Source organism: Lichenostomus cassidix, chromosome 14, assembly GCF_008360975.1.
Source record: "Lichenostomus cassidix isolate B80296 chromosome 14, HeHo_3.0, whole genome shotgun sequence".
In the NCBI taxonomy this organism is placed as follows: Eukaryota; Metazoa; Chordata; class Aves; order Passeriformes; family Meliphagidae; genus Lichenostomus; species Lichenostomus cassidix.
The window spans coordinates 4,216,242-4,242,400 of NC_139495.1; the positions used below are offsets into that span (position 1 = coordinate 4,216,242).

At 40.0% G+C, this 26,159-nt stretch overlaps 1 protein-coding gene across 6 annotated transcripts; it reads left to right on the top strand.

Moving 5' to 3' along the window:
* Positions 1-21: 21 nt before the first annotated feature.
* Positions 22-25,046, top strand: IQCE (IQ motif containing E). Of its 6 annotated transcripts, none has more exons than XM_085074539.1 (22): positions 25-412; positions 2,114-2,161; positions 2,765-2,807; positions 3,735-3,875; positions 4,169-4,300; positions 5,277-5,347; positions 5,913-6,026; positions 6,629-6,679; positions 7,183-7,253; positions 7,471-7,543; positions 7,954-8,003; positions 10,027-10,184; positions 10,674-10,729; positions 11,038-11,246; positions 11,684-11,788; positions 12,506-12,608; positions 14,850-14,945; positions 15,188-15,211; positions 16,101-16,196; positions 17,230-17,360; positions 18,032-18,150; positions 21,651-22,287. In XM_085074539.1, the coding sequence occupies exons 1-22, from the start codon at positions 245-247 to the stop codon at positions 21,746-21,748; spliced, it is 2,157 nt and encodes a 718-aa protein (XP_084930665.1). In that variant the 5' UTR covers positions 25-244; the 3' UTR covers positions 21,749-22,287. The 6 variants fall into 6 exon arrangements, with proteins under 6 accessions (XP_084930669.1, XP_084930665.1, XP_084930666.1 ...); XM_085074540.1 differs by lacking the exon at positions 21,651-22,287 and adding an exon at positions 22,390-25,046 and having other exon boundaries at positions 26-412; XM_085074538.1 differs by lacking the exon at positions 21,651-22,287 and adding an exon at positions 22,301-25,046 and having other exon boundaries at positions 28-412.
* Positions 25,047-26,159: the final 1,113 nt, after the last annotated feature.

The following is a 26,159-nucleotide window of genomic DNA, read 5'->3' on the forward strand; positions in this document are numbered from 1 at the left end:
GCCCTGCCCGGGGCTGTCCCGGCGCTCCCGGGCAGAAGCTCCCGGCCCGGTGGCGGAGCGGAGCTCTCGCAGGGGCTGCTCGGCCGCCCGCCGGGGTTCCCCGCCCTGCGGGGCCGCTTGGTGTCACTCGCGCTCCGCGGCCAGGCCGAGCCATGCCCGGCGCTGCCCGCAGGGGCGCTGAGACACTGCGCATGCGCCACGACTCCGGGCCGCAGGGGGGCGCTGGCGCTGCGCGGCGGTTGCCATGGTTACCGCGACCCGGAAGTACCGCGGGGGGCCATGGCGGCCCCCAGCCCCGAGCCTGCAGCCATGGCCCAAGGCAGCCCCCGCCGCCACGCCGCCCCGTGAGGCCTCCCCCCTGCTCCCCACCATGGCCCGGGGGCCCGGCGAGGCGGCCGCGGAGGGGGAGCTGGTAAGGAGTGAGCGGCGGGGAGGAGGAGGAGGAGGCCCCGGGTCTAGGCCTGCTCGGCCCGGGCTCGGCTCAAGAAGCGACGCCGGGGCAAAGCCTTGGAGCACCCCTGGCTTGTCAGGCCGGCGAGGCGCTGGCTAGGAGGGAGAGCGGGATGGCTTGTGCCGTCTCCAGCCCGCGGGACTCTGGGCTCTGCCTGTGTGTCCCTGAGTGCCTCGTAGCACGACACCGGGGTGACATAGACTCAAGCTTCGCTAAGGATCGTTTAGGTTGGACATTAGGAAGAATTTCTTCACAGAAAGGGTGATTGGGTATTGGAATGGGCTGCCCAGGAAAGTGATGGATTTGCCGTCCCTGGAGGTTTAAGGAAAAGGCTGGACGTGGCACTCAGTGCCATGGTCTGGTTGACAGTGTGGTGCTTGGTTACAGGTTGGACTCAGTGATCTTGGAGGACTTTTCCAAACGAAATGATTCTGTGATTCTGTGTTGGCATTTGTTTCCCATCCCCTCAGCAGCCAGATGGAGGTTTTGGGTCCCTTTGGGAAGCAATGTTCTCTTGTTGCCTGTTGTAGGTAGCTTTGGTTGGGGCAGTTTTGCAGGAGCAAAGGGACTGTGAAGGTTACCAAGGGCAGTGGTGGGTCTGTTATTGCATGTTTGTATCCTGACAAATGTTTTGTTCTTACCATTTATCAAGGCTGAGCACCCTCCACAGTCTCAGATTCCAAAAGTGATAGCTGCGGTTAGGGAGAGAGATATTTCAGAATGAGAGGCCTTAAAATAAAATTCATCAGTGTGCTGCAAGAAGCATTGCCTCAGGAAATGAAAAACTGCATGGCCTGGTGTGTGAAACACATCCCTGCTTGCTCTCAGTGTGCATGGCAAGCTGCTTTATCTGCCTTGTTGTCAATCTTTGCTCCTATTCTGCCAGCCAGGGTTTCCAAAAATACTTCACCCCTCCCCTGCCTCTTACAGGCATAGATCAGCATCTATCGAAAGGTTGGTGCTGTGAGTGCCATGGAGGCAGCAGCAAGTGAAAAAAGTGATTGCTGTGCAGGCAGCATGCAGATAATATGAAAGCTAAGTGGAAATTTTCCTTCTGCTGTGGATATGCTTGCATTTGAGAAGCAGGGAAGCTTGTCATCTTCCTTGTGTTTGAGTTTTTTTCCTCAGCCTGAGCATTTCTCCATTTCAGTATAGGAACTGAACCATTCCGTAGCATGGCAAGGGTAGGACAATCAAATGAAGAGGGAACAACTGGTCGGCTGCAGCTTAAAGGGTGGAAAAATTCATGGAGAACCAGCTGAAGGTTTAGCTGGTGTAATGCAGTGCACTGCAGTGCCAAGTCTGTGACTGAAGAGCAAAGTGTCTCTGCTCATGGCCCAGGGGTTGAAACTGGAGGATCTCTTTAAGGTCCATTCCAACCCAAACCATTCCGTGATGGTTCATTTCTGAAGTGACTTTCAAATCCCAAAACTATTTGTGTTAGAGCAAGTGATGCTGGCTTTTGCAGCAAGAATGCCGCCATCTTTCAGTGGTTTCAGTGTTTTTGAAAAATGATTTATTTTTATCTTAAATAATGGACATTTTAGCAATGCAATGGAAGAAAACTATTTGAATTTTTATTGTGCTTTGAATAGTAAAAGTTTTCTGGATGTGTGTTATAACCAGGTGTTCACTAGCAAATGTCCTGTCTCTGTTTCCCAGGGAGATGACAGCCTGTCTGTGATAACCTGTGAGTCAGATACAGAAATGGTGAGTTTTGATTAATGCCCCAGAAGGTCTCTCATGTTCCTGCTGCATCTCTGTGGTGCCTCCTGCTCATCAAGACACCCCTCAGAGAGGAGAGTGAGCAATGGCACTCCAACGGGGCTTGATTCACAAACCTCCTCTAATTCCAGATGTAATTCTGCCTTCTAAATTCTCAGCACTGGGGCTGCAAATGATGTTTGGCTTTATTTTGTTCTCCTATCAAGTTATGGGCTTAAGTAATCCTTTTAGAGAGTTTTAATGGAATTAAATAACTCCTTTAGCTAAATGGTTCTACCGATCAGCCTCTACTCTGGGTTTATTCTAAATTTGCTGCTACTCATATTTAATATTGATGGGAAAGGTCTTGTGTTCTGAGCACAAATTGACAATTTATCTGTATAATCAGTTGGCACTGCCTTAATTCTAGTGACCATTTCTGTACCCAACTCTGCATATGCTTTATGCTACTATCTTTCTTTTCTATAGCAAAGATTTTGTCTCATTGAACAAAGGATCTTCATAGAAAATGGAGATTGAAGGCAATTTTGAGATTATATGATGAAATCTTAAGAGCTGAATATTTTTTTAAATCTGTTTGTCTTTCAGAAGTTAAAGAAGAAGATTTTTCACAAGCCTCCAAAGTCACCAAGTAAGTGTTCCAAAATTTTTTCTTCTGCGATTGGAAAACAAGACGCATTTGTGGGACACAGGAACTGGAAGATTTACTTGAGACAACATCTTGTTATTCTCTTCAGAATTATTCACTGCTGTGTGCAGAGCACACCTATTTGAGATCTGTTCTGTAGCCTGTGAAGTCCAACTTGTATAGGGTAAAATATTGAAGTTTATGGGTTGGTTGTAATTCTTGATTCGCCAGCATAAGCTACGTTTTTCTAATATTATGCCCTCTGTTGGCAATCATTCTGAATTTGTTTTTCTCTTTGTATTTTTGGAGAAATGCTGATACTTGTTTTATGTGGAGACTCTGGAATCACTGGAGCTCTCTACCATCCAGTAGTAGATCTCTGTGTGTAGATTTAGCAGTTCTCTGTTTCTTTTGTTGGAGTGGGTTGGTTTTTTTTCACAGTACAATGTTTTTATTATTATTAGATCTGCAATTTTAATATTGACTTTGTCCTTTTTTTCTGGGGTTTATGGTTTTTTTCTATACTTTTCCATTTACCTTCCTTTTTAGGCTTCCAGCAAATGTTTCAAAGAAGACTTTACCTTAAAATGTTGTTAATAACAACATTTAGATGTTCATTATCTTAATGATGCCTATCCAAGCTGTACATGTAAATTTTTCCACATGTGTTGAGTCATACTACTGTCACTATGCCTTTTCCTAAGCCTCTCCATTTTTTTGGAATTGTGTTTTTTCCCTACAGGGTTTTTGGGTTGATTTTTTGATGTGACTGTCCCTTTGCCCCATTATAAGCCAGTATGGAACATGCTGTTAAATTCTATTCTTATAAGTAATAGGATTGAGTCCGGGAATTTTGAAGAGCAAGACAACAAAAATTTTTGTGACCTTGAACTTTTGAAGGCAACACTGAGATATTTTCTTTTGCTATAGAGTCTCCCTACAGCTCGAGCACACAACTGTATCCTAAAAAAGCTGCGGCTTGGCGATCTCTGCAGGGAACGGGCAGTGCATCTTTTGAGAATGCAGCTGTTAAAAACCCAAGGCAGCTGTGGCTGGGATCACTGAAACAAGGTATTGGTATAAAAATGTTGTTTGCATTTGTGGATAAAATTCATTGTTGTGGGCAGCTTAACATATAAGCTATTAAAAAATAGATTTGTATTTGATTAAAGGCTACATAGAAATTAATTTCCCTGTTATTTATTTGGGTGGTTGGAATTATCTGATCTTGAGCACTGGAATTTATAGAGGGAATAATTAACAGCATCTGGAGCTTTCCATGTTGCATTTGCTCAGAATAACTCCACAAATTTAATTCACAATTATCCCCAATTTTCGCATTTTTGTTCCATTTTTGTTGGCAGGAATGAGCCATGCTCTGAAGTCAGATGTTGACATGGGGCATATGCGAGCTAACGTTTCCAGCAGCACTCCAGAATATTTGAAGGAAGCTCTGGGAATGAAAAAGCCAAAACATTCTCGTTCTTCCAGTAATGGTAAACTCTGCAATGGTGTGGTAGATAAAAGTGAATGATCTTTTTTCCCCTCTAAAAGCACATGTTGCTTAATATCTTAGCTTCAATAAAGCAAAAGTCATTTTAGTTTAAAAAAAAATTCATGTGTCAAAATATGATCCATGAGATACTTTTTGAGATTTCTAAATATGTTAAGGCAGGGATTTCCAATTTTTTTGAGCAATGAATCACTATTAGCTTTCAGAACTTTTGCAAATTGCCATGCATTTGCAGCTGAAACCATTGCAAATATAATACCGTTCAATGGGACAGCTGTAGACAATTTATTGTGACTTCAAAACATAGTTTAGGAACCATTGATAGAAACCATCTGCTTGCCTGAAATTCTATGTAATTGACTCCTTTTACTTCTTCTCTATGAAGTGTTTTATCATGTGGTTGTGACATTAAAATCAAATGAGTTTTATGAGAAGAGCAAACTTTAAAAGTTCTATTCTGCTTTTCTTAAAGGAGAACTGTAAGCATTAAAATTCCACTTCCATTTAAAATGACACCTATACTTTTACTGGTAATACATAGTTTCTGGCAACTTTACAAGATGATGCATTTGGACATGTTAGGCATAAATAGAAAAATGTATTCTGGACATCTTTTAGAAAGCTTTTGTAAATAATGGATTTTTGGGATGAGAAGATTGCAGTCTTCTGTGAAATTTGTATATTTCTTGAGATGGATATTTTAATATAGCACCAGAAAGAAGATAAGTAATTAGGAGAAATTGGCTGCAAAATCTGGCAGAAATTTCATACAGTAACACTTCAATTTCGCCTGCATTTCTAAAATTAATTTCCTTGCTGATTTTTCTTCTTCAAGGAAAGAAAAAAAGCCTAGTTTCCAGTTTGGTGCTGTTCTAGATATTTCTCTTTAACTATACAGTTTCTAGTTGGTTAAAAATACCTCTTTTGGATCTACTTATTTTACATACCCCTTTCTGTAGGCTACATTCCTGGAACTCCTGACTACAAAGAAAAAGAAGATATGTATGATGAAATTATAGAACTGAAAAAGGTACAGTTTCTCTGATACTTACAGAAAAAGTCATGCCATTGCTCCATCCACCTGTACATGTCCAGGTCTTAATGATGCAGATTACTTTGGTTTCTACAACTGGGACATCCACCACATTTTTTGCATTTGTAATGTAAGGCTAAACTAAAACTTGTGTCTGTCTTAGACAATTTCACTGTTCTCGTGGTGTGATTTGGTTAGAGTAGGTTTTTCCTGTTGATGTTAGTGTGGTGTATGAAAGATGAGGACTAGGCTTGTTAGCACTGGGGTTACCTGTAGGCAAATATCTTGGCTGTGGTTGATCATTTGTGCCTTTCTGGTAGAGCTTGTCCTTTTATCTTTCCTCTGTCTCCTCCCTAAGCTGTCCTCTCCTGGTGACTGCCCTGGTCCACTGTGATGGTTCTGTGGTTTGGGGGTTTTCCCTTTTTTTTTTTTCCTCTTTCACTTCATTTTTGCCATTGTAACTGAATTGGTTTTGACATCAAAATGTGTTTCCATCTTAAACACATTCCTCTGTGTCTTCCTATTTCTGAAATGTGCTTAAGATTCTTCTCCCCTCTTTTAGACAATACAAGCTCAGAAGAATGAGGGAGATCGAATGAAAACAAAGCTCCGTCGACTGGAAGAGGAGAACAATAGAAAGGATAGACAGATTGAGCAGCTGCTGGATCCTTCCAGGGTGGGTATTTCTTGTGGGGATAAAAGTGGGGCAAAAGAGTAGGAGTTTGTAGTGTGGTGACTGCTAGGAGGGAAGAACTTGAATATGAGAGGTGGCATGAAGGGATTTGTGGTTTGTGTGATCTCAGATCAGCAGTCCAGTTCAGTTCAAAGGAAGATGATGCCATGTAGTGCAGATAAGTTCATTTAGCACAAATACCTTTAATTTCTGAAGGTAAAATGATCATGCTGTCTCTTTAGGGGCCCACTTTCTGCATATTTTGCCTAAGAATAGAAGGGAGTTAACCTCTTGCAGAGTGATGGGTTCATGCAGTCCAGAGACCTGACCAGCAGGCAGAAGAGCAGCCTTGTCAGGCCCTGACAAGAAGCATTTGTAGTTATAGACTGGAATCTTACTGAATTTCTTGAGGCTCTCACTGTGTGCAGACCTACATCTTGGGAGAAATGTGCTAATAGAAAGCTATGAGCATAGGGAGTACAGAATTTCAGCTCTTGGACTGTGAAGTGACTGTGGAGTTGAGTAGGTTGGAAAATTCTGTGGAAGAGCCAGCAGTAGAATTAAATAGCAGAGTTGGTCATTTGCTTTTTCTTGTTATGTTGCAGGGCTCTGAGCTGGCACGAGCTTTATCAGAAAAGAAGGCTGATAATGGATGGGTAAGAGTGTCTTCATCTGCTTTCATTTGTCCTTTTTCCTCTTGCTAAGGTGAAACACTACTGAAAAAATAGAATTCAGTCAGAAAGAATAATCAATTAGGGAATCATGTAACCTTTATCTCTGTAGTCAGGTAAGAAGTCAGTAACAAAGATCTAGCATTAACATTATTTTAGGGAGCGTCATTGTCTTGAGTCTGTTTAGGGAGTATTCTCCCTATTGTTTGCTGCTTTGAAGGTAATGGGCAATGTTGTTTTTATTTTATGGTTTTGTATGCATATTCTTAAGCTGGTTATGTTACCAGAGATATAAATCAGGTATCTGATTTCATCAGTGTTCTCTTTTTCACAGGGTAGCAGATGTGTATGATTTACCAAGTACTGAAATATATAGAAATAAGTATATCTGATTAGGTACAATTTATAAAGACAGGGCAGACAGGAATAGACCTTCTGTGAAGAGACAGATTATTCAAGGACTCATGAGCTCTTTGTTCTTTCTGTAGGTGGTTACTGGATTAAAGCAGAAGATTGTCAAGCTTGAAGAGCAGTGCAAGGAGAAAGACAACACTATTAAGTATGACTTTGAGGGGGCAGAGGCTTGTATTAGATGAGCTAATAAAGAGAATTGGAAATCCATATTATTTTTCTTTTGTGTTCTTCTAGTCCTTAAGACATTTTAATAAACTCTGAGAACATATCATTAATTATAAAACCAAAAATTATGAGCCACCAGGTCTTGCAGTGTCTTTGCTGATCTGACTGGATTATTTTCTGTATTATTCTACTTTCAGTGAATTCCAGGCTGACATGAAGACCAGCAATTTGGAAGAAGTGAGGTTAGCCATGGAAACCTACTATGAAGAGGTACATCTGACAGGTCCTTCAGTGTGCATGCAGGACAGGAAGCTGTTCAGTTGTTGAGTCTAAATGTAAATGGAATGTTTAAGATAGATTTCTTATACTTTAGCAGCACCTGTCATAGAAAGCAGATTTTCATAGATAGTCTCATAGCTCCAGCTGTATGTACTGAAAAAATGTTTTTCTTCAATTAGCTGAGTGTGTCAATGAAAAAGGGCAAATAAAGAACCTACTGTACCTCCATAAGTGTAATGTTGAGATGGAAGCAAATCTAACAGTAGCCTGATTTTCAGTAGTGGCATCATTAGCTCTGCCACTACCCAAAGAGTCTTGCTCTGATTTTCACCTAATGATCAAATGTGTTGCTGTGGAAGCTGACATTGCTAATTCTCCTTAATGGAATCTGTATTTCACAGGTTCATCGCCTCCAACTCCTCCTGGCCAAGTCAGAGACCATGAGGAAAAAGTATGTTTAATTCTTTTGAGGCAAACATTTGCATCCATGTGTTTGATACATCACTTATGTCCTGCTTTAACTGATGGAAAACTACTGCATGGGAACAGTTTTTGTAATTTAGATTGCTGGATTTGCTTTTTGGTACTGGTTTGCTTGGCTTCACAGCCTTGAAATAGGTCTTAGTCACATTTTTTCCTTGTAGATAGATCATTTTGGGGATGTGGAAAACCACCAGAGCTATTTAAAAAGTACACGATAGCGCTGAAAATTTATCTCTGTTACATCTTCCCTCATAATCACACCTATTCTGGCATCACTGGTAATTGAAACAAACTCCCTTGAAGTTTGGCATTTCACACTTGAGTTAATTCTGCATCTTGCTCTAGAGTATGTGCTGCAAAAAAACATTCTTGGAGTAGACATTATTTTTCTTTGGTACAGAGAGACAGACTATTAAGTTGTCAGAGCAGCTAGTACTGGTGCTTGTCGCTGGTGTGCAAGTGTGGGCATGGTGGTGAGGATGGACAGTGTGGAGAGGCAATAAAAATCAAAGCACAAAAGCAGAAGACAGAACTCCACTGAGAGAGCAAATTAAAAGCATCAATGCAAGTGAGTGTTACTTGAGCCTAGAAGAGGGGAAGAGTGTCTTGTAGGATAGTAAAATTTGTTACCACACCACTTCAAAATATACTTGACCTCCTAAGTGTTAAGTACAGACAACTGTCTTAACATTGGGTGTAATTATTTAGATTAATAGCAACATGTGAGAACTCTTTAGGGTCATTATTTATACTGCTTGTGTTCTCTAATTCATGTTGCTTGTGCATTGAAAACTGCAATTTGTTTTGTCACTATTTTAAAAAAACAAGTCTCTTTTGGCTCAGGCGTGCAGTGACCAGCCTCTCGAGGCTCTGAGCCATCACACCTAATTTATTTACAGGTGAAAATGAGTCATCAGGTCTCTTCCTTGTCCTCATTTATTCATAGCTTCAAAAAGTGGTGCACAGGGCAGTCTCTCTCCATTACATGACTGTCAGTCTCTGCTTGAGAAGCTGAGCACTGAAATAATAAATCATGTTGAAGGTCAGGACTCTGGCACATAGAAAGAGTTGTTTGAGAGTATTTCTTTCATGATGCTTGTCTCCATTAGTTCTGGCTGAAGTGAATGGCATTTGGCTCCTCTTTTTCAGTGTTAATGCTGAAGTATGGTTATTTATATGTGAAGCTTTAGTATCCAGTTCTAGCTAGAAGCTTAACTTTGCAAACCCTCAAAATGGACTGAAGTAAAATTTTTTATTTAGGTTTTGATGAGCCTAAAATAATGGCACTGAGTGCTATGGTTGTGATTTCTGTCACTGCCCTATTTTGCTGGTGTGTTGTGTTTTGATTTTTACTTTTTTTTTTTTTTTTTTTTCCCTCCTGCCTGGGACAGCTGTGTGGATAGTCATCCATGACATCTGGACAGCCTTATTTGTTTGAGAGTTTTTCCATCTCTGTCTAGCTCTCTCTCTCTCCCAGTCTCAATGTTTGTTAGTGAACAAAAATAATTCAGAGCCTGCAGGTTGGCTCTCTGTGCTGAACAGTTTTTTGGAGGAGTCTCACAGTTGGCTGAAGTATTTTTTAAATCGGAGGTTCACAGAGTGCTGGTGAAGCATTGTAAGGCTGGCTAACAAAACAGACAGAAAACAAAATAAATAACACTCATACAAACATCCTTGTTTATGCATAAATGAAACAGAGTGGGGGAGGAAGTAAAAGTAATAAATGAATTTTCAATGTTTTAAAGTATCTTTTTTCTTTGATGCAAATTAAAACGATCATGAAAGTGTTGAGCAAGATGGTCTTTGCATGCTTTTTCAGAAAAGAATAGGTAACTCCCCAAATAAAAAATGTTGACAAATGCTATTGTGGGGGAACTGGGACAGTTAACTTAGCTAGCTGACTTGAATAGTGAGGCTGTCTACTCTTTTTAATGCTGCTTCTTTATTCTCTGCTTTCAAGTTAATGTTCTGGTTTTGACCCCTTTTCCAAGTGCAGAGGGCAGAGACACCCAGAAACGACTGAAGGCCCTGAATGCTGCTGTGCTGAGGTTGTCCAGGAACATCAAGGAATTGCAGGCTGAGAATAGGAGGCTGAAGGAAGATCTGGATCATGTGCTGAGCAGTTCCCCTCCTCCCAGTAAAACAAAAAGTATGTGCTGAAAAATGGGTGAACGTGGGGCAAGGGATTTGGGTACATCTGAAAGATGTTGACAGCAGGGTCCTACAAAGGTAGAAAAAAGGGAGTTATTGCAAAGATGAAGATTCAGGAGTGGCAAAGTTAGAATGAGAACTTTCTCTCAGGAGTCTCTCTCTGATTTCTCCAGTCAACGTGTGTTTCCTCTATTATTGTCCCTGAGAATTCCAGACTGGAATTGATAGAGGATTTAATGTTTCACTCAGAAAACTGCTTCTCTGGTTGAAAACTGGTGAATGTGAATGGCTTATATTGATTTCTGAGCCAATTGGTGTATAAGTCAGATATTTCAAGCCTGTTCTCATTTTTTCATTGGTAGATATTTGAGGCTGGCATTCAGAGTTCTTTATATCATCTTGCTAGGTGGACAGAAGTTTCAAAAAGCAAGAACAGTGTTGTCCCATTGATGTAGTTACATGTTTAAAACTTTGTTACTGTATTTAGATTATAGTGAATGGAGCAGACAGAGGCTGCTGAGGAGGATTTCGGATCTAGAAAAAGTAAGTGATCATAGTTAAGTGGTTTTCTTACCTGTCTTGGAGTAGAAAATGCAGAACCACTGCCTTATGCTCTTGGCATGTTGTCCTTCAATGTCTCAGCCTTGTGCATTCTGCCTCACACACATAAACTGATGCTTGTAGCATGAGCCCTTCATCCCTGTTTGCTTTTATCATACTTGTTATATATAGATGCACATTTTACAATTCACTAACATTTGACCCCTTCTCATGGCCTAAATAAAGTAATTTCATGCTAAATTTAATTTTCCTTTTCTTTTGTGTTTTCCATGTAAATTCACCCTGCTTAGAAAGTATGTGCCATGGAGAGCACCAGGGTGTCATCAGCTGATAGTGAGGTGTCACAAGTGCTTGCTGGGTCATCTTCACCTTCTGTAGACCTGGATCATCCAGCATCCCAACATTTAGACCATGCTGAGGAATGCTGTCGCCTCCAAAGGCTGGTGAAGAAACTGAAGAGTGATAGGAAAGCACTTCAGAATCTCCTACTCAGTAAAGAGTGAGTATGACTCTTGTCTGGAATGTTCTCCTGCAGGTGTGAATTGTGTAATTATTTCTGATCGTGTTATGAAATGATGTAATAAGTACTTCACATTTCCTGCAAGAAAATTAATTTTGAGGGTTCCTTCAATTTTTATTTCAAAAGCTTCTTTCTAATCCTGCTCGCTTTGTAAAATTACACTGCAGAAAAAAAGCCATAGGATGAAAACTGAGAATTTCTGCTCATTTCTAGCACATTTTTCAAGGCTTATTTTTTTGCCAACCACACTGAAAACCCTTTGAAGGGTTATATGTTTATGCAGCACTTCTTGCTCCTATTGTGCTGTAAAAAATTTGTGTTTTTTTCTTTTCCAACATGTTTTGTCCTGATCTCCCACTTTCTCCATTCAAACCTGCTTTCTGTCCTAAGATATGCTGTGGCTTTTACCTTTGTAGATTAGATATCAAGCAGTTACTGCAGGCTAAGTCTGAAATGGAGCTGGAGCTGCAGAAGTGGCAGAATAAGATGGAAGAAAAGAGTACAGAAGAGCAGACTTTAAGGTAAAACATTTTGTATTAATAGATCCTTTGAGAACAAAAAAAATCTCTTAAAGGATAATTCTCTTTTGAAGTGGTTCAAAATCCATAGGAGTTCATCTGAACTGCAAGAAGCTGGGAATTCTTTTAAGCAGAACTGTTTTGGAGGGATGGAGTAAGTCACTGGGGAAGAATTCTGTAGAGTGCTTTCAGGAAAAGTGGGAGACCAAGTAGTATGGTAAAAACAAGATGTAAATTGTAATAAAAATTCATAAGATAAATGGAAAAAACTTCTGTGTTGGGCTCAGACATTTTTCCTAGTGTTTCTAGACCATTGCCTCTGTGTCATTCCAGTTACTCCATGTATTCTGTATAACTGTGAGTAATAATCCTGTGCAAGGGAGGCAAAAGAAAAGTTATTTCAATATTGTTTTGTGAGAAACAACTTCCACTAACAAATAGGAAACTGTAGCAGATCTAGATACATTATTAATAGCATCAAGGCTACCACAGTAACCTTGAGACTTCTTAATTTTAACATCAGGCTGTGCTATCACAGATTGAGAATTGATGTTATGTCTGTTACTATGAGAACAGGTATCATCCTGAACAGTTTCCTGCTTTGGCCTTAAAAAATAAACCCAAAGCAACCAAGTCTTATGAAATAGGTTCAGTGTTTTCAAAGCAGGGACAACAGAAAATTTCTATAAGCTATAAATATCTTTGCTTTTCCAACCATAGTGAGGAAATCCAGAACCTGACACAGAAAGTTGGGAAACTGGAGTTAAAATTGGAGGAAGAGAAAAGACAAATGGCAGAAGATCCAGTGGAAAAGCTTAATAAGGTACAGACACATTTTTGTTTGTGTTTTTCTTTTTTCTTGTGCCTGATACAGATTTCAAATTGAGCTGGTAGTCTAAATAGCTGTTAGTTGTGTCTTTTCAAAGAGGCATTAAATCTTGTCATAGAGATAATGATGGTTAACTCCCAATAATTGTTGGAAATAAGTTTTTTCAATAATTACCACTGCAGCTTGGGGGAGTTGTTGAAGCTGTTCTCTTAGCGATTCTCTGCCTTGCTGTTGCTTTTTCTCTTGTTCAGTGTAATGTTGCAAAAGATTTAAACTCTGAAGTGCTTGGGTCTTTTCCAATACTTGAAAAAAAATTAAAAATAAGTGGTTGCTTTTATCTTCTTATAGCATCTGAGGCCACTGCCTGCTTTCAGTCCAATTTTTTAGAGGCAGGGAGGTCTTGTAGGAGTTGACAGATAAAAATGGAGACACAGGTAAATGTGCTCACTGGCAGACTGGCAAAAGATAAAAATTCCTTTTCAGTGATTTTTTTTTTTTTCCTTCTGCTGACCAGATGGTCACTTAGGCCACAAGTGCTGTCCAGTCAGAAAATACTCATTTGCTTTTCTGTTAGGAGGGAAGTGAGGTGCTTTTTCATGGGAAGATTTACAGGATGTTGAACACTAAACATCATGAAAATTGGGGGTTTTTAATTCTGCTGCTGAGAGAACATAATATTTGAGTCAAGAACTAAGGAAGATGTCAATACAATGAAATAAAGCCTTATCCCCTTTCAAGTGAAGTTTTCCTAGAGCTGAGGTATTCATAACTTCTTCTTTCTGGTTTTTCTGATACCTAATAAATATATTTGTGCATCTGGTTATCCTGGACAGCCTTAAATGTGGCTCTGTAATCCTCAGCTGGGGATTTTATGAAATGTGTCTGAACTTGATATCTTTGCAATCTTCTGTCCCTCTTCAAGTGTGGTAATGGCCAGCAGAGATGGATGGGCACTGACAGAGCTGCTTTCAGAGGCACGGTGGCCATGTTAATCTCATTTCACTAAATACTGCTTGGAAATTATTACTGGGGATTTTGATTTGCGCTTAAAAATAAATAGACCCTGAAATACACGTAGTAAAAAATACTAATAAAAATGTCCAGTGGCTTAAGAGGGTTCTGCTTGCTGATATAGTGTGCAATTCTGTAGGTTCTTTTCTGTTTCTTATAGGCTCAGGGATGCTAGAGGATGTTTTGAATACCAAATAAGTGGAGTCTTTAAAAACAGCCAACAAACAGCTCCTTTTTTCCTCTGCAGACTATATATATTCTTGGCCAGTAACCATCCATTTATTGAAATGTTCCCATTATTTGTAATTATCACTAAGTTCCTACCAATTTTTCATTTTAATAGTAGGTTGTCATTTTTAATATGACATGATCCATTTGCTAAACTTAAGCCTGTAGCTCGGCGGTTTTAGGTTATAAATAAATCCTTTTCACAGAATCAAGAGGTTTGTTCAAAGCCTATAAAATCTCTTGTTCCTCTAGTTAAAATTTTACACCAACAAATTAAATTAGTCTTTTAAACTTGCAGTTAACTTTTGTTTGGCAAGTGAGGTATGGCAATTAGAGTGGAATAATTAGGGATCAAAAGGATCATATGGTGAGAGGTGGAATATGCAACCACACCTCGGGAGAAATAACTGGAACAAAATCTTGTTTTGTTCTTGGTTTCTTTCTTTTTCCTCTAATTAATTTCATCAAAATAGAAGAGTAGCTTTATGCCAACTTACACAAGCTTGGTGTCATACAATGTCCAGCTCTCAGTAAGCTTCAAGAGATGACTGTGGGGCCACAGTTGCCAGGATGAGCCATTAGGGACCTCCCTGGTTAATTGATACTTGTCTTTCCTGGAGAAGGACTGCAAAATCAGGTAACCTGATGTTTGTTCTCAGTCTGTTGATAACATACAAATAATTTCTGAGCCACAAAGCAGAGGGTTGGCAGTGCCTTAGCAATGCATAGAAAGATAGAATCATGTGCAAATGGAAACTTTTCCATTCCCATGCCCTGCTAAGGGCTGAAAGAGGGGCAGAGATGTGTTTTACTCTAAGTCATCTCCATGAGGAGTTTGAACACAAGCAGGGTTCAGAACCAGGAGTTTCCTCTTGAACTTCCTTCTGCCCTACAGGCAGGATGAGCTCTGGAGCTGATTTTCCTGAGTCATTTGTAACCCATTTCCCTCACAGCTTTGTGTCTTTGCTGTACTAACTTAGAGATTCTCCTTTGCAGGCTCCACCAGTCTGCACAGTTAAAGGCACAGAAAATCACAGGAAAGAACAAGCAGCCAAAATCATCCAGAGATGCTGGAAGATGTACAAAAACAAGGTGAGATTATGCCATCAGGGAACAGCAAGAGCATCCCCCTCTGAATGTTACTCTTGTTTTAACACCTATCCAGACATCTTAAATGATTAAAAGATTTTATTTCCTTAAGTTTGTTGTTTGAGTTTGGCAGGGGTTGGGACAGGTATTTTCCATGTCTTCTAATTGATGGGGAAAATTTGGAAAATGTTTATTAGCTAAAACTTATATATATGTGGCATTAATGTGGGCATTTTTCATTTCAGAAAGAAGAAATTGCTCTGGATGAGGTGAGTGTGTTTATGGCACCCAACAAAACAGTACAACAGGTTTAATTTGTATCAAAGGGCAAGCAGCCAAGACAATATTTGTTCTTTAGGCTGGATGTAATCTTCCTTCTGACATCCAGATTTTGTTTCATATATTTTGTCAGTGTTTCCCTTGTGTTATCAAATTTTCCATAGTGGGTACCTTCTGCAAGATGAAAACTTCTGAAAATTCTGAACAAAATCTGATACCAGCAGACAGGAAAGTTTTTCTGAATTAGATAATTCTAATCATGATTTAGTTTTCATTATGAGGAAGCTTCAGAAAGATTTGAAGTAGGATTTGAAGCTTTTGCTAAGGAGAAATGTCTGTGAGAGTTATGAAGACACTGACTTTGTCAAACAAAGTCACTTCTTGAGAAATCTTTTGCAGAAAGGTTTTGATTAAACTGTTTCTTTCAAATAGCACAGTGTAACATCTTACCTTTGTTTCTTCCAGAAGATGAAAAATCCCACTTTCAGACATTAGAACTAATTCCAACCAAGTGACAGAGACATGCTGGTTTGCATTTAAATGCTTTTTGTTGATTACAACCCAATAAAATCTCTGAGGGCAGTGGAAGGCCTTACATTCAGAGTAATCACCACAAGGTCTGCAAGGCTTGGCTTGGTCTCTGATTGTGCCAGAGCATCACAGAGCCCTCTGGGTAGCCAGAATCCAATGTGGGAATGGGAGCATGGTGCTGTGTTGGTGAAATGTAGGCTGGTGTTGGCAGCTAGAGCTTCACTGCATTTGATAGCATCAGTTCTGAGCACCTCCCAGATGGAATTTAAACCCCAGAGGTGACCCTGGAGGTGTAATGTCTGTGGGTTGTTTTTCAGAGGAGCTAATGGCTACTTCTCTCTATGCCAGGCAGTTGTTGTGCTCCAGGCAGCCTTCAGAGGACATTTAGCTCGACAGAAAGTGCTGCTGGGTAACAACATGCATGGTGCAAAGTCTCACAGCCAGGTAATGGTGGGGGTAGATGGGGATCCCAGCTTCTCTCTGTGTTTATCTTGCAGTGTAAAGGACTTTACTTCCAGGCTTAATTCATTGAATCACCTGGTGATTGTTTTAATGTGCTGGTTGGCAACACCACTAGGAAGATACCGAGCTTATTCCCTGGCTTCCCTTCTTTCTGTAGTTCACACTTTTTCTTAGAATTAAAGCTGTAACTTCTCAGCCTTGTGGCCTGTAAGGCTGTAATTAGGTCTTTTTTTTTCCCCCCTGGTTCTCCCATCAGATAACACACCTTTTAACTCTTTAATTTGGAATGCTTTTGAGAACTGTACCTGCTCTCAAGTGTTCACTACTGAATCACTGGAGTAATAGATAAACTTTTTTCACTGAACTTCAGAAATAGGAATCTGGAAAGCATCTTTTATTGGATTAAAAAGTAAAGGACTTTTGATATGGCATGCACAGCTGAAGACTTGGTGTCCTCTATCATGTCCAGTTTACTCCATATTATTTAGTTCTGAATATGAAAAAATTTCCTTACCAATTAAACATTGTGTTTCTGTAAATCATTTGCCAGGTTGTACAAACATCCTTTGGACCTTTAGCTGGCTAAAGTTAATTTGTAATTCTCCATCCAGGTTGTCCATCTGATTGCACTTTACATGCTCTTTGATTGTGGTAAACTGGCCCAATGTAGAAGGACTGAATACTTGGCTTGGTACCAGCAGAAGATAAATCCATTATGGAGGTTGTCTTACCTCCTTCATCTTCAAAAGGTTTCCTTCCTGGAAAACAAATGAACTTTCCTTGCAGGTGTCTGCTCTTTCATTAATTGAATGCTGATGCTTCAAAGCTTATATGATGATCAGATTTGCATTTCCTGCTGATTTAGTCTTATAGAACCTTAAAAACTGCAGACCAAAAGATGGGGATGTTTGTTCTACTGCCAGTTTCCCAATCAAGAGTGAGATTGTGAAAGGTTCTGTCAGGCTTCTGTGCAATCTGTAAAAGGTCAGTTGTCTTTAATCTGATTGCTTTGCAGGACTCCTGCATCTCTTCCATGTCAGACTCCTTGAGCTTTTCCTCTGATTGCAAGGAGAGAGATGAGGTTGTGACATTCATCCAGTCCATTTTCAGAGCTCACTTAGCACGTACAGGACTGCTTCAGGAGAGGTAAGTAAGTAGCAAAATAGTTTTTATTACAGAAGAGGAGTATTTTTTTAAATAGAATTTTAGTGTGGGTTCCTTGGCAGAGAAGGAGAACAAGGCCAGTTACAAAAAAGACAAGGGAGAGCTTGTTCCTGAGAAGATGCAAAAGATGTGCAACTAAAAGGAGCTTTGTGGCAGCAGGAGTCTTCCCCTATCTTGCTGCATGTTCTCTTCCATAGCAGTGAGTAAAGGTAAAATAATTACTCTTTGGAAAAGAAAGGTTAGTGTTGTTGTCACACAGATTGCTAATACATTTGCTTAATGTGTGAATCTGAAACCCTGACACGTGCAGGTTAAGGGTTATGTGGAGGAAGAATGGGGAAAAGCTAGAATGCCATCAAGTAACTTAGCTCAGGCAGAGAGAAGTGATTTGAGTGATTTGATTACTGTTTAGGTTTATGGTGACTCTGTCTTGAAAAATACTTCCTTGCTCTCCAGGGTTTACTGCTCTGAAAGTTTTTAATGTTGGCTGCCATGGTTACAAGGAGAGTTACATGGCTGTCACCTCACTTCAGTGTCTGGGTTCACTTCTGCAAGTGATCAGGCAGCAGCACAAGAAACTTTCCAGCACACCCTCTGAAGGGAGACTGCAAACACAGCTCTGTGCCTCATGCTCTCAGTGTGTCTCTTTGCAGGCCCTCTGTGCCCAGAGCACCCAGTGGGAAAGCAGATCCTGCACTTTACATCCCAGAGAAGAATCCAGTCTCAGCAGCACTCCAGAGACTTCCCCCAGTGCTCACATCATCTCTTCCTGGTAATCTCCCTCCCCTGTGTTCCAAAGTCTGTGTGTTTTGGGTGGGTCCATGCACAGTTTTATAGAGAACATCTGCACGTGCACACACACGTGCAAGTGCATCTTTGTACTCCCTGTGTGTGGCTTTATTTAGTGATATGTTGCTTCTACTGGCACGTGCAGTTCCCTACATAAAAAATAAAAGCTCTGACAGTCTCAGCACCGGCTCCTTCACAGTGCTTTGTCTGTTTGTCCCAGCTGTGATTTGGAAGGTCTCTCTGGTGTAAGTGGTAATTACTGAGGGAACGTGGTGTTCCCCTGTATTGCCTCTCTGCTTCCTTTTCAGCCCTGTAGCTGGGCTATGGTACTTTCCATCACATTTTGGTCCTTAGCCATGGACAAGCTGAGAGCATTTCCACCACCCTGACTTAGTTTCTGCAGAAGACAAACAGATATCTGCTAAAAAGAGCCATCCTAGGCAGCCATGTGCATTTAGTCACATTTTTTTCAGCAGTCTTCAGCTGCTGCAGCAAGGGGAAAAATGAAGTCCTGGATAACCTTGCCAACAAGTACTACTGTAATACAAACTGAGAAAATCTGTCTCTTTTATAGCTCTTGTGCCATTTGGTTTTCTTCTTGAATTCTTTATTGCTGTTTGTGAGAAGATGCAGTTAAAGCCAAGGAGGCTTTTAGGAGGATGTTAGAAGTACTGAGTAGGAAAGGCAAAACAATGCTGCAGATAAGACAGCCTTAGACATGCAGTTTCAAAGGAGTGAAATTGAAAAGGGCTGATTCTGTCCAGAGTAGGATATTTTGGGCTTTTATGGACCAGTTGGGAAAAAAAAGGAGCCACTTTGAGTGTGACCTGAGAAACACTGACTTGTTTTTTTTGTCAATGAAAAGCTGCCAGTCCCTGCAGACTTGCTCAGAGACAGAGAGTGCTGTAAGCAGAGAGGCTGTTTCTCTAAGATAGGAGGTGGGGAACAAGCCAGATTTGCAGGGGTTGTGAAAACAGAGGTAACACTTCAGTAAAAGAAAATGTGTTTAAGAAACTTTACTGTGTTCCATATTTGGAGGTGCTTTTTACTTTGTGAAGGAGTAGGTAGGACTTGCTTCTGAAGATGTTTCAGTTTTGAGTGACTTTAATTATGTCTGGTGATAGTATTTGGGGAAAAAAAAAGTGCTGCAGCACCCTGTTTTGCCTGAGCTCTACTGGAATAGACATTATTGGCATACTCACTCTAAACCCAGAGTAAATCAGTTGTGAAATTTTACTCAAAGAGAAAGAATTCCCTAAATATACTTAGTCCTTCTAAGACCCAAAGAAGAGTGTAAGATGAAGCAAGTCCAGTACAGTCATTGTCTAGATATGAAGTCTTCAAAGCTAAGTTTTATTGCAGATTGTGATGACAAGTTGATGAGTGATGAAGTTCTGGAATAGTTTATACTGGAAGAGAGAGAGAGGGGGAACCATACTTTCAAACTTTCTTCCTTGCAGTCTTTTTCTTGGTGAATATCAAAAAAGGACAGATGGGAAGCAGAGCAGGTTTTGTTTGCTGCTGATTTTATGAATGTGGGAGACATTTTCAAACTCTGGGATGAGGACAGAATGTATCCAGGTGGTTTGTGGAGAGGCACACTGGGGATGTGCTTCTGTAACTGCACAGCTGCCCAAGAGACTGACTGGCACTGAGCTCTCTGAAGAATTAGGTCCTGGTTACTGGAGTGTTTAACCAAATTCTCCTAAAAGGTGAATTGGGAAGAACCTCCTAAAAGAAGGAGAGTATTCTGGTGTAAATGCAACCCATCAGTGATCTATGTGGTTGTTTGCCATATGGATTTATGTAGCTTAAACTAAAATTAAAGTTAACTAGAAGTCCACCCCTGCCATTCTGAGCCGATAATTGATATAAAAATCCACTGGCAAAACTGGAGTTTGATGGTAAATTGGGATTTCAGTGGTCATCCTGCAGATTGGAAAGGACATGAGAAAAGGGGCTTGGTGAGCAGCTGAGTGATGTAAAAGCAATGAAATTCTATTAGCTTTAAATTATGCAGCTATTGAACAAGTTCTTTCTTGATTTGTCCCAAGTCCAAACTTGCATTTCATGACCTCTAGATCTTAAAATGATCTTAAGCTTTCAGTCAACTCTTTTCAATTCACTGCACTTTTGGCATTAAGAACAATGGGGAAGATGAAAATATGTTTTAAAAGATCTTATACATCTGCTAGAATGAATGTATGTAATCCTGGTCTTTCACTGCCGACTTTATAATTCATTGTTTACATCACATTAGCTGTCTCTGTATTTTCTAGAAAAAGAAAAAAATTAATTTAAAAAAATAGTGTATTATTCAGTTCTTCAGAACCTGGAGATTTTATAAAGCCATTTCTGCTGTTTCCCATGAAGTGGAACAGAAATTAACAATTCAGCCTGTGAGACTTGCTGTTTTGTTTTGTTCTGTCAGGGGAGTGACAAGAAGGAAGAATATGTTCTGTACATGCACAGCAATCTTGATTAAGGGCAGTGTTTCTGTTTGCATATTACTGACCACTCTGGCTGCAACTGCTAACTTCATTTCAGGCTTTTTTGGAATTTACATATAACCCTTAACTCTTATCAGTGCTTACCCTTCACAAGCACAAAGATAAAGCTGATATCAAACTGAAGATGAGGACAAGAAAATCTCATACGTCAAGAGCAGGATATAATCAAAAGTCATTTGGATAATATTAAATTATTTCATGTATAATATGTTTATTGTTGGAGTGGCTTCTTCTGGTTATCATGCCTGGTTTTGGCAGTTCCCTTTGCTCTTCTGTATCACCAGTACTACTGTCTCATAAATCTCCCTGAAAAACTCTGACATTATTTGTTGACTGGTGCAGAGAATTTCTTAACTAGAAAACTTAACTAGAAAATCATGTGTTTCCTTGCTTCTGTAGGCTGAGATTGATGTAATGCCCTACCTGCATTCCCCCTTGCCATTCACAGGCTCTGTCTGTCACTCTTTTCCTGTTCCTGGGCCAGTTGTGGTCCCTTTTCTCTATTCCATGTTCCAGTTTCTGTGTATGCCTGCTCTTCCACACCAGGAAATTTTTTTTCTCATGTCAGGAATCTCTTATTTCACTAAAAGACCCATGGCAGGTCTGTTCTCCCCAGGTAATATTCACTGTGTACCCTCCAATACAGGTCAAAACCTCAGACTGCGGCTTCTTGCCTGTCTCCTCTTTCTACCATGGGTCCTCTTGATTTGTTTTCTTCTCTAGGAGAATCTTCACTCAGGATTTATGTTTGAAACTGCAAAATATGTGGAGCTGAGGGAAGAATAGTGTGCTAGGAGGTATTAATAGCTGAGGGGAGGATATTGTGCTAGAAGGTATTAATAGCAGTCATCATTTAGTTCCTACATCTCTTGCACAGGGGTTATAAGCTGCTGGTTCTGCTCTTCATGTGTCAAGGATTCTGTGTGTATTCATTTTATCCCTCTGATTCTTCTGTGTTTACTGGAATCATCAGGAATATCTGTTCACACCCTGAACACTTCTTCAAATCCATTGGAATGGATGAGATGCATAGAAACACATCCAGAAAAGCGACAAAGAAGTAAAATATAAAATAAAGGAAAAAGCTCAGTGGTGTGGTCACTAGTTTTATTGTCATTTCGGTAGTACAGCATGTGAATAATATTTTGATTATTTTACATGTATTGGGGTAAAAGACAGTAGCTGAGAGCTTCTACCTTTTTTTGCACCTAGTTCCCTTTTTTCCATCTATATCTGTGTCAAGTTCTCATTGTGACCTTTCTGCTTAGCTTAAGCTGGGGTCAGTTTTTCCTTTTCTGGAGATTTAATATTTGATTTTGACTTGTGATGGCTTTGGTATCAAACGGCTTTATGTGGTGGTGTGTGACCTCTTGGAAAGATTTAAAGGCAATAAGACAGATCATGCATGGTCAGTGTGTCAGCTCCACCCTTGCTGTGCATGCTGGTTTGTAAAAGAGGAACAGAAATAGCTCCATGCAGAAAAAGATAGATCAGAGTCATCCATAACTGGAACTCCCGAATAAGCTTGGAAACTTAATGGCTCAGAGAATTCCACACTTCCCTCGAGGGCTTGTTTTGGTCAATGTTGTTTATTGATGACCTTGTTTGCTGTAATCATTTCAGGCAGGTCCTGCTCTGCTCCCTCCATGCCCCTGGATGAGGCTCACTCAGACGACTCCGATGACATTGTCATTGTCCCTCCCTTGCTGCAGGTGAAGAAAAGCTACAGCCACTTCTGAGTTTTGGTAACAGGCTCTGGTGATCTTGAATTATTCGATTCACAAACAAAACTATTGTGCCAAGATCAAGCATATCAAAGATGAAAAAAGGGGGAATATCAGCCCCTTTTTAATGGCAGTTCACATAATTTCCACCATAAATGAGTGATTCTTTGGTATGGTGTCTCTGCAGACTTTATGGCTAATGCCACTGACTGGCTGTTAACCTTCTGGTACACAGAGAGTTTGGATTTAAAAATTCAACCAAAACACTTTAATGTTTTGTTTCACAATATGGATTATAAATTCAGTTGCAAAATTTAAATGAAAGTGATAAAGGCTTAAGCTGTTTCATGTCAAACAAAGGTTTTTGTCAGGTCAACTAAAATAATTTGTTAATCAGAAAGTGGTCAATGACATCACTCCAGATTTCAGCCCATGTATTCAAAGGGGTACAACTGGTATTTTTATCTGTGCTTCGCTATTTAAAATTTTTACTGTGTCATATGTTAATATCTTTTTTATTTTCATACTGAACATTTACAGTCTGTGCAGACCTTGTAAAGACTTTTAGAAAGCCATTTCTTTGTCATAGGGCTATACCAGACCTACTGTATCAGCTGGGTTTTCTTATTTATTGACCTTTTCCATGTGTGTATGGTGATATGTATGGTACTGTTTTGTGTTGAATGTCTGATGACATAATCAGCTTTTTGGATTTGTCAGGGCAGGTGTGTAATAGCAGGAGTGTGCTGTGAAGGATACCCTTGAGTGCTTTTTCTGCTTAAAAAATCACAAATTATGTATGTTTTGCAGGATCAGCTCTAGTAAGTGAAAACATTTGACATAGGAAATAGAAGTGTCTGAAATGTTCACCTGAACATTTGCTCGTACCTCATCCATGCAGTTTGGTTTGGGAACAGAAGGGGGAGGTTGGATTATAACAGAAATTAAGAGTGCATCCAGAAAAAGCACAATATCATGATCCATGGAAAGACCAAAGACCTGATGGGCTGTGGAGAATATAATCACAGGTGTCTTTCCCGATCTTCTGTGCAGACTGTGCTTTTTGACTGAATAGTTCCTACTGTTGTACCAACATCCTTCAAAGACCTTGAAATGTGTGTGGGTTTTTTTAAGGTGAACTAGATAAATCTTGGTACTTATTGAAAGGGGAATTTAATTTTACAAGCACACAGTGAAGGTTTTTGGAAATACTAATGGTTTCTTTGTCATCAAAGAGTAATAAAGTCTCCTGTAAACAGAAAGCACTCTCTTAAATATAAGATTTTTATCACCTTTTCTTTTCTAAATTAAAAATCAGTCACCACCGTTTTGCAGAATACCAATAAGTCAGGGCTGTCTCAGTTCTGTGATTTCAATGAAGCACTATCTGAGGCTTATCATAGTTTGTGCCAGTACTTGGAGCCAAAGAGGAAACTGGATGGTTGCAGCACAATGCAGCTGATTTCATTTAATCCCATCGGTGGAAATGCTGCCTGTGCTATTTCCAAAGGCAGTTTTGGGAGCTCTCCATACCCAAAGCAGTCTGAAGAATGTCATTTGCACTCCCAATGGGTAAATTTTTCCTGCTGGTGCTTTGGTCACATGACTGTCATCTGCAGGAAGGATAAAAAAATAAACGTAAAATAAAAGGGATAGAATCCTTTTGGTAGAAACTGGGATCTGTTTCCCTCTTTTTCTGGAAATCATGTTAAGAAGAAGGGTCATTTAGCTAAATGGAAGCAGTGCTGTACTGAGTTGTTGTGTATAATATTTCAGGTCTGTAACTGACTCTGTCATGGATCTCTCCAGAGAGTAACCAGAGATGAGGTCTGACACATTAAAGGGAGAGTGTGTAATGTGTCAGGACCAAGACTGATACCAAATACCTGCCTAGCTGTCATCCTTTAGGGAAATACTGGGACAGCAAATACAATAAAGAAGACATTCTTTTACTTCACTGTGCTGTAATGAGCAATATGAAAGTATTAGCAAGTTGATACAGAGCAGAAGGACTTGTGTTTGACCTGAGCCTGTGACCAGCAGTAGCACTGTCAATAGATAAATGTCTGGGATAAATGGGAGGTAATACCTTGGGATGACCCAGACACAGACAGAAATTAGGGTGAAAAGGAGCAAATGTGTTTTTCTGTAGAAAGGCCTGGAAACCTTGTGGGGGCATCAAGGTCTTGAATTAAAATTAAACTCCCCTGTACCCTACATAATCTAAAAGCACAGTTTCCATTCTGTTGGTGTTCCTGACTGAAAACCTTCTGCAGTTTACAGCAGTGTTAGAGATTGTGTGTGAGTACAGAGATCTGACTTTAATGGGACATTATCTCTCTTGATCTCTTTTTGCCCTTAAGTGCCTTTGCCTGTAAATCTTTACTGAGGCATCAAGACCTGAAAACTGTATTGTTTTCTGCATAGCTATAAAAATAATCCCTGCACAGGCAACTTCTAATGTAGTCAAAATGGAAAAGGATTAATCTTGGCATTTGAGAGCACCATTAATTTTTATGATCTTTTTAATATTTAGAACTGTGCAAGTATTTTATGTAATTTATTTTGGGATCTTTGAAAAGCTAAAACAATTGTCATGTATTTTCTTTGAATTGTTGAATTTTGAAATAAAGTTTATAACCAAATGTTGATGTTGCTGTATTTTCATTGCCCCTCTGGCTTTTGCTGCAGAGAAAACTCCTGTTTTCTCTTTGCACCTGAGCTGACCATTTATCCCTGGCTTTGCACTGAGTTAGAGCTTCTTTAGCCCCTTTAGAGCTTTTGCTGTTGGTAGAGTGAACAGAAGTGTCATAAATGCCCAAAATGGTCTGGGAAGAACCAGGAGGGACACCATGTCCATTGTCAAGGGCTGTGTTACCTCCCTCATTATCAGCTGGATAATCCCACACCCAGATCTCATTCCTCTCCCCTCCTCAGCCCGTCAGCTCTGCAGAGCTGAGGCTTTGCCTCAGTAGTGTAACACAGCTTGAAAGTCTTTGCTGTAATATGACTTTAGGGATGAAATACTGTAAAATCTGTCACTTGGTTACAGTGCTGCTGTAAAAAAAGGTTGTGTTTGAATGGCCTCTAGGTATATGCATGGAAAATTAGAAGAGCTTTTAATAAATGGGATTGACCATGAATGTCTGTAAGTACAAGTTACAATGTTCTGCACAAACATTGCCTTGCCATTGCCATTATTAAGCAATAATCCTTATTTGGAACTTTTACAAATTATGGCAGGACCTTCTATTTATCTAACCTGGAAATTTTTCCTGAACAGGCTCTCTATAATCCACTCAGAGAATTGGCAGTTTTCTTCCCTCTCTCTGCAGATATTTAATAGCCACGTAGTGCATTTCCATGCTAGTAAACCTTCATTATTACACAAAATGTACCAGAATGTTATGAAGAAATACCTTAAATAATTAAATAGAAATGAAGAGTGACAAAACAAACGAATGAAGTGCAATTTGAGCTGTGTTATTCTTTCCTTTTTATATTCACTTATTTGCTAATTTGCTGAACTTACTGGACTGCAGTGGGTCTTGCTGTGATTGGAGAGAGTTTGCCAAGTTCCTTTGTAATTGTTTCTTTGCAATTAACTAAATAATAGAATGTTCTCTGTGTGGCTCTCTGGGGAAAAGAGCGGGCAGGTGCTTTTGCAATAGGATTTCCACATCTTCCACCCATTTCCCTAGAACTCCCTGACTTTAAAAAGACCAGTAAAACATGAGAGTGAGAGAATATTGCCTCAG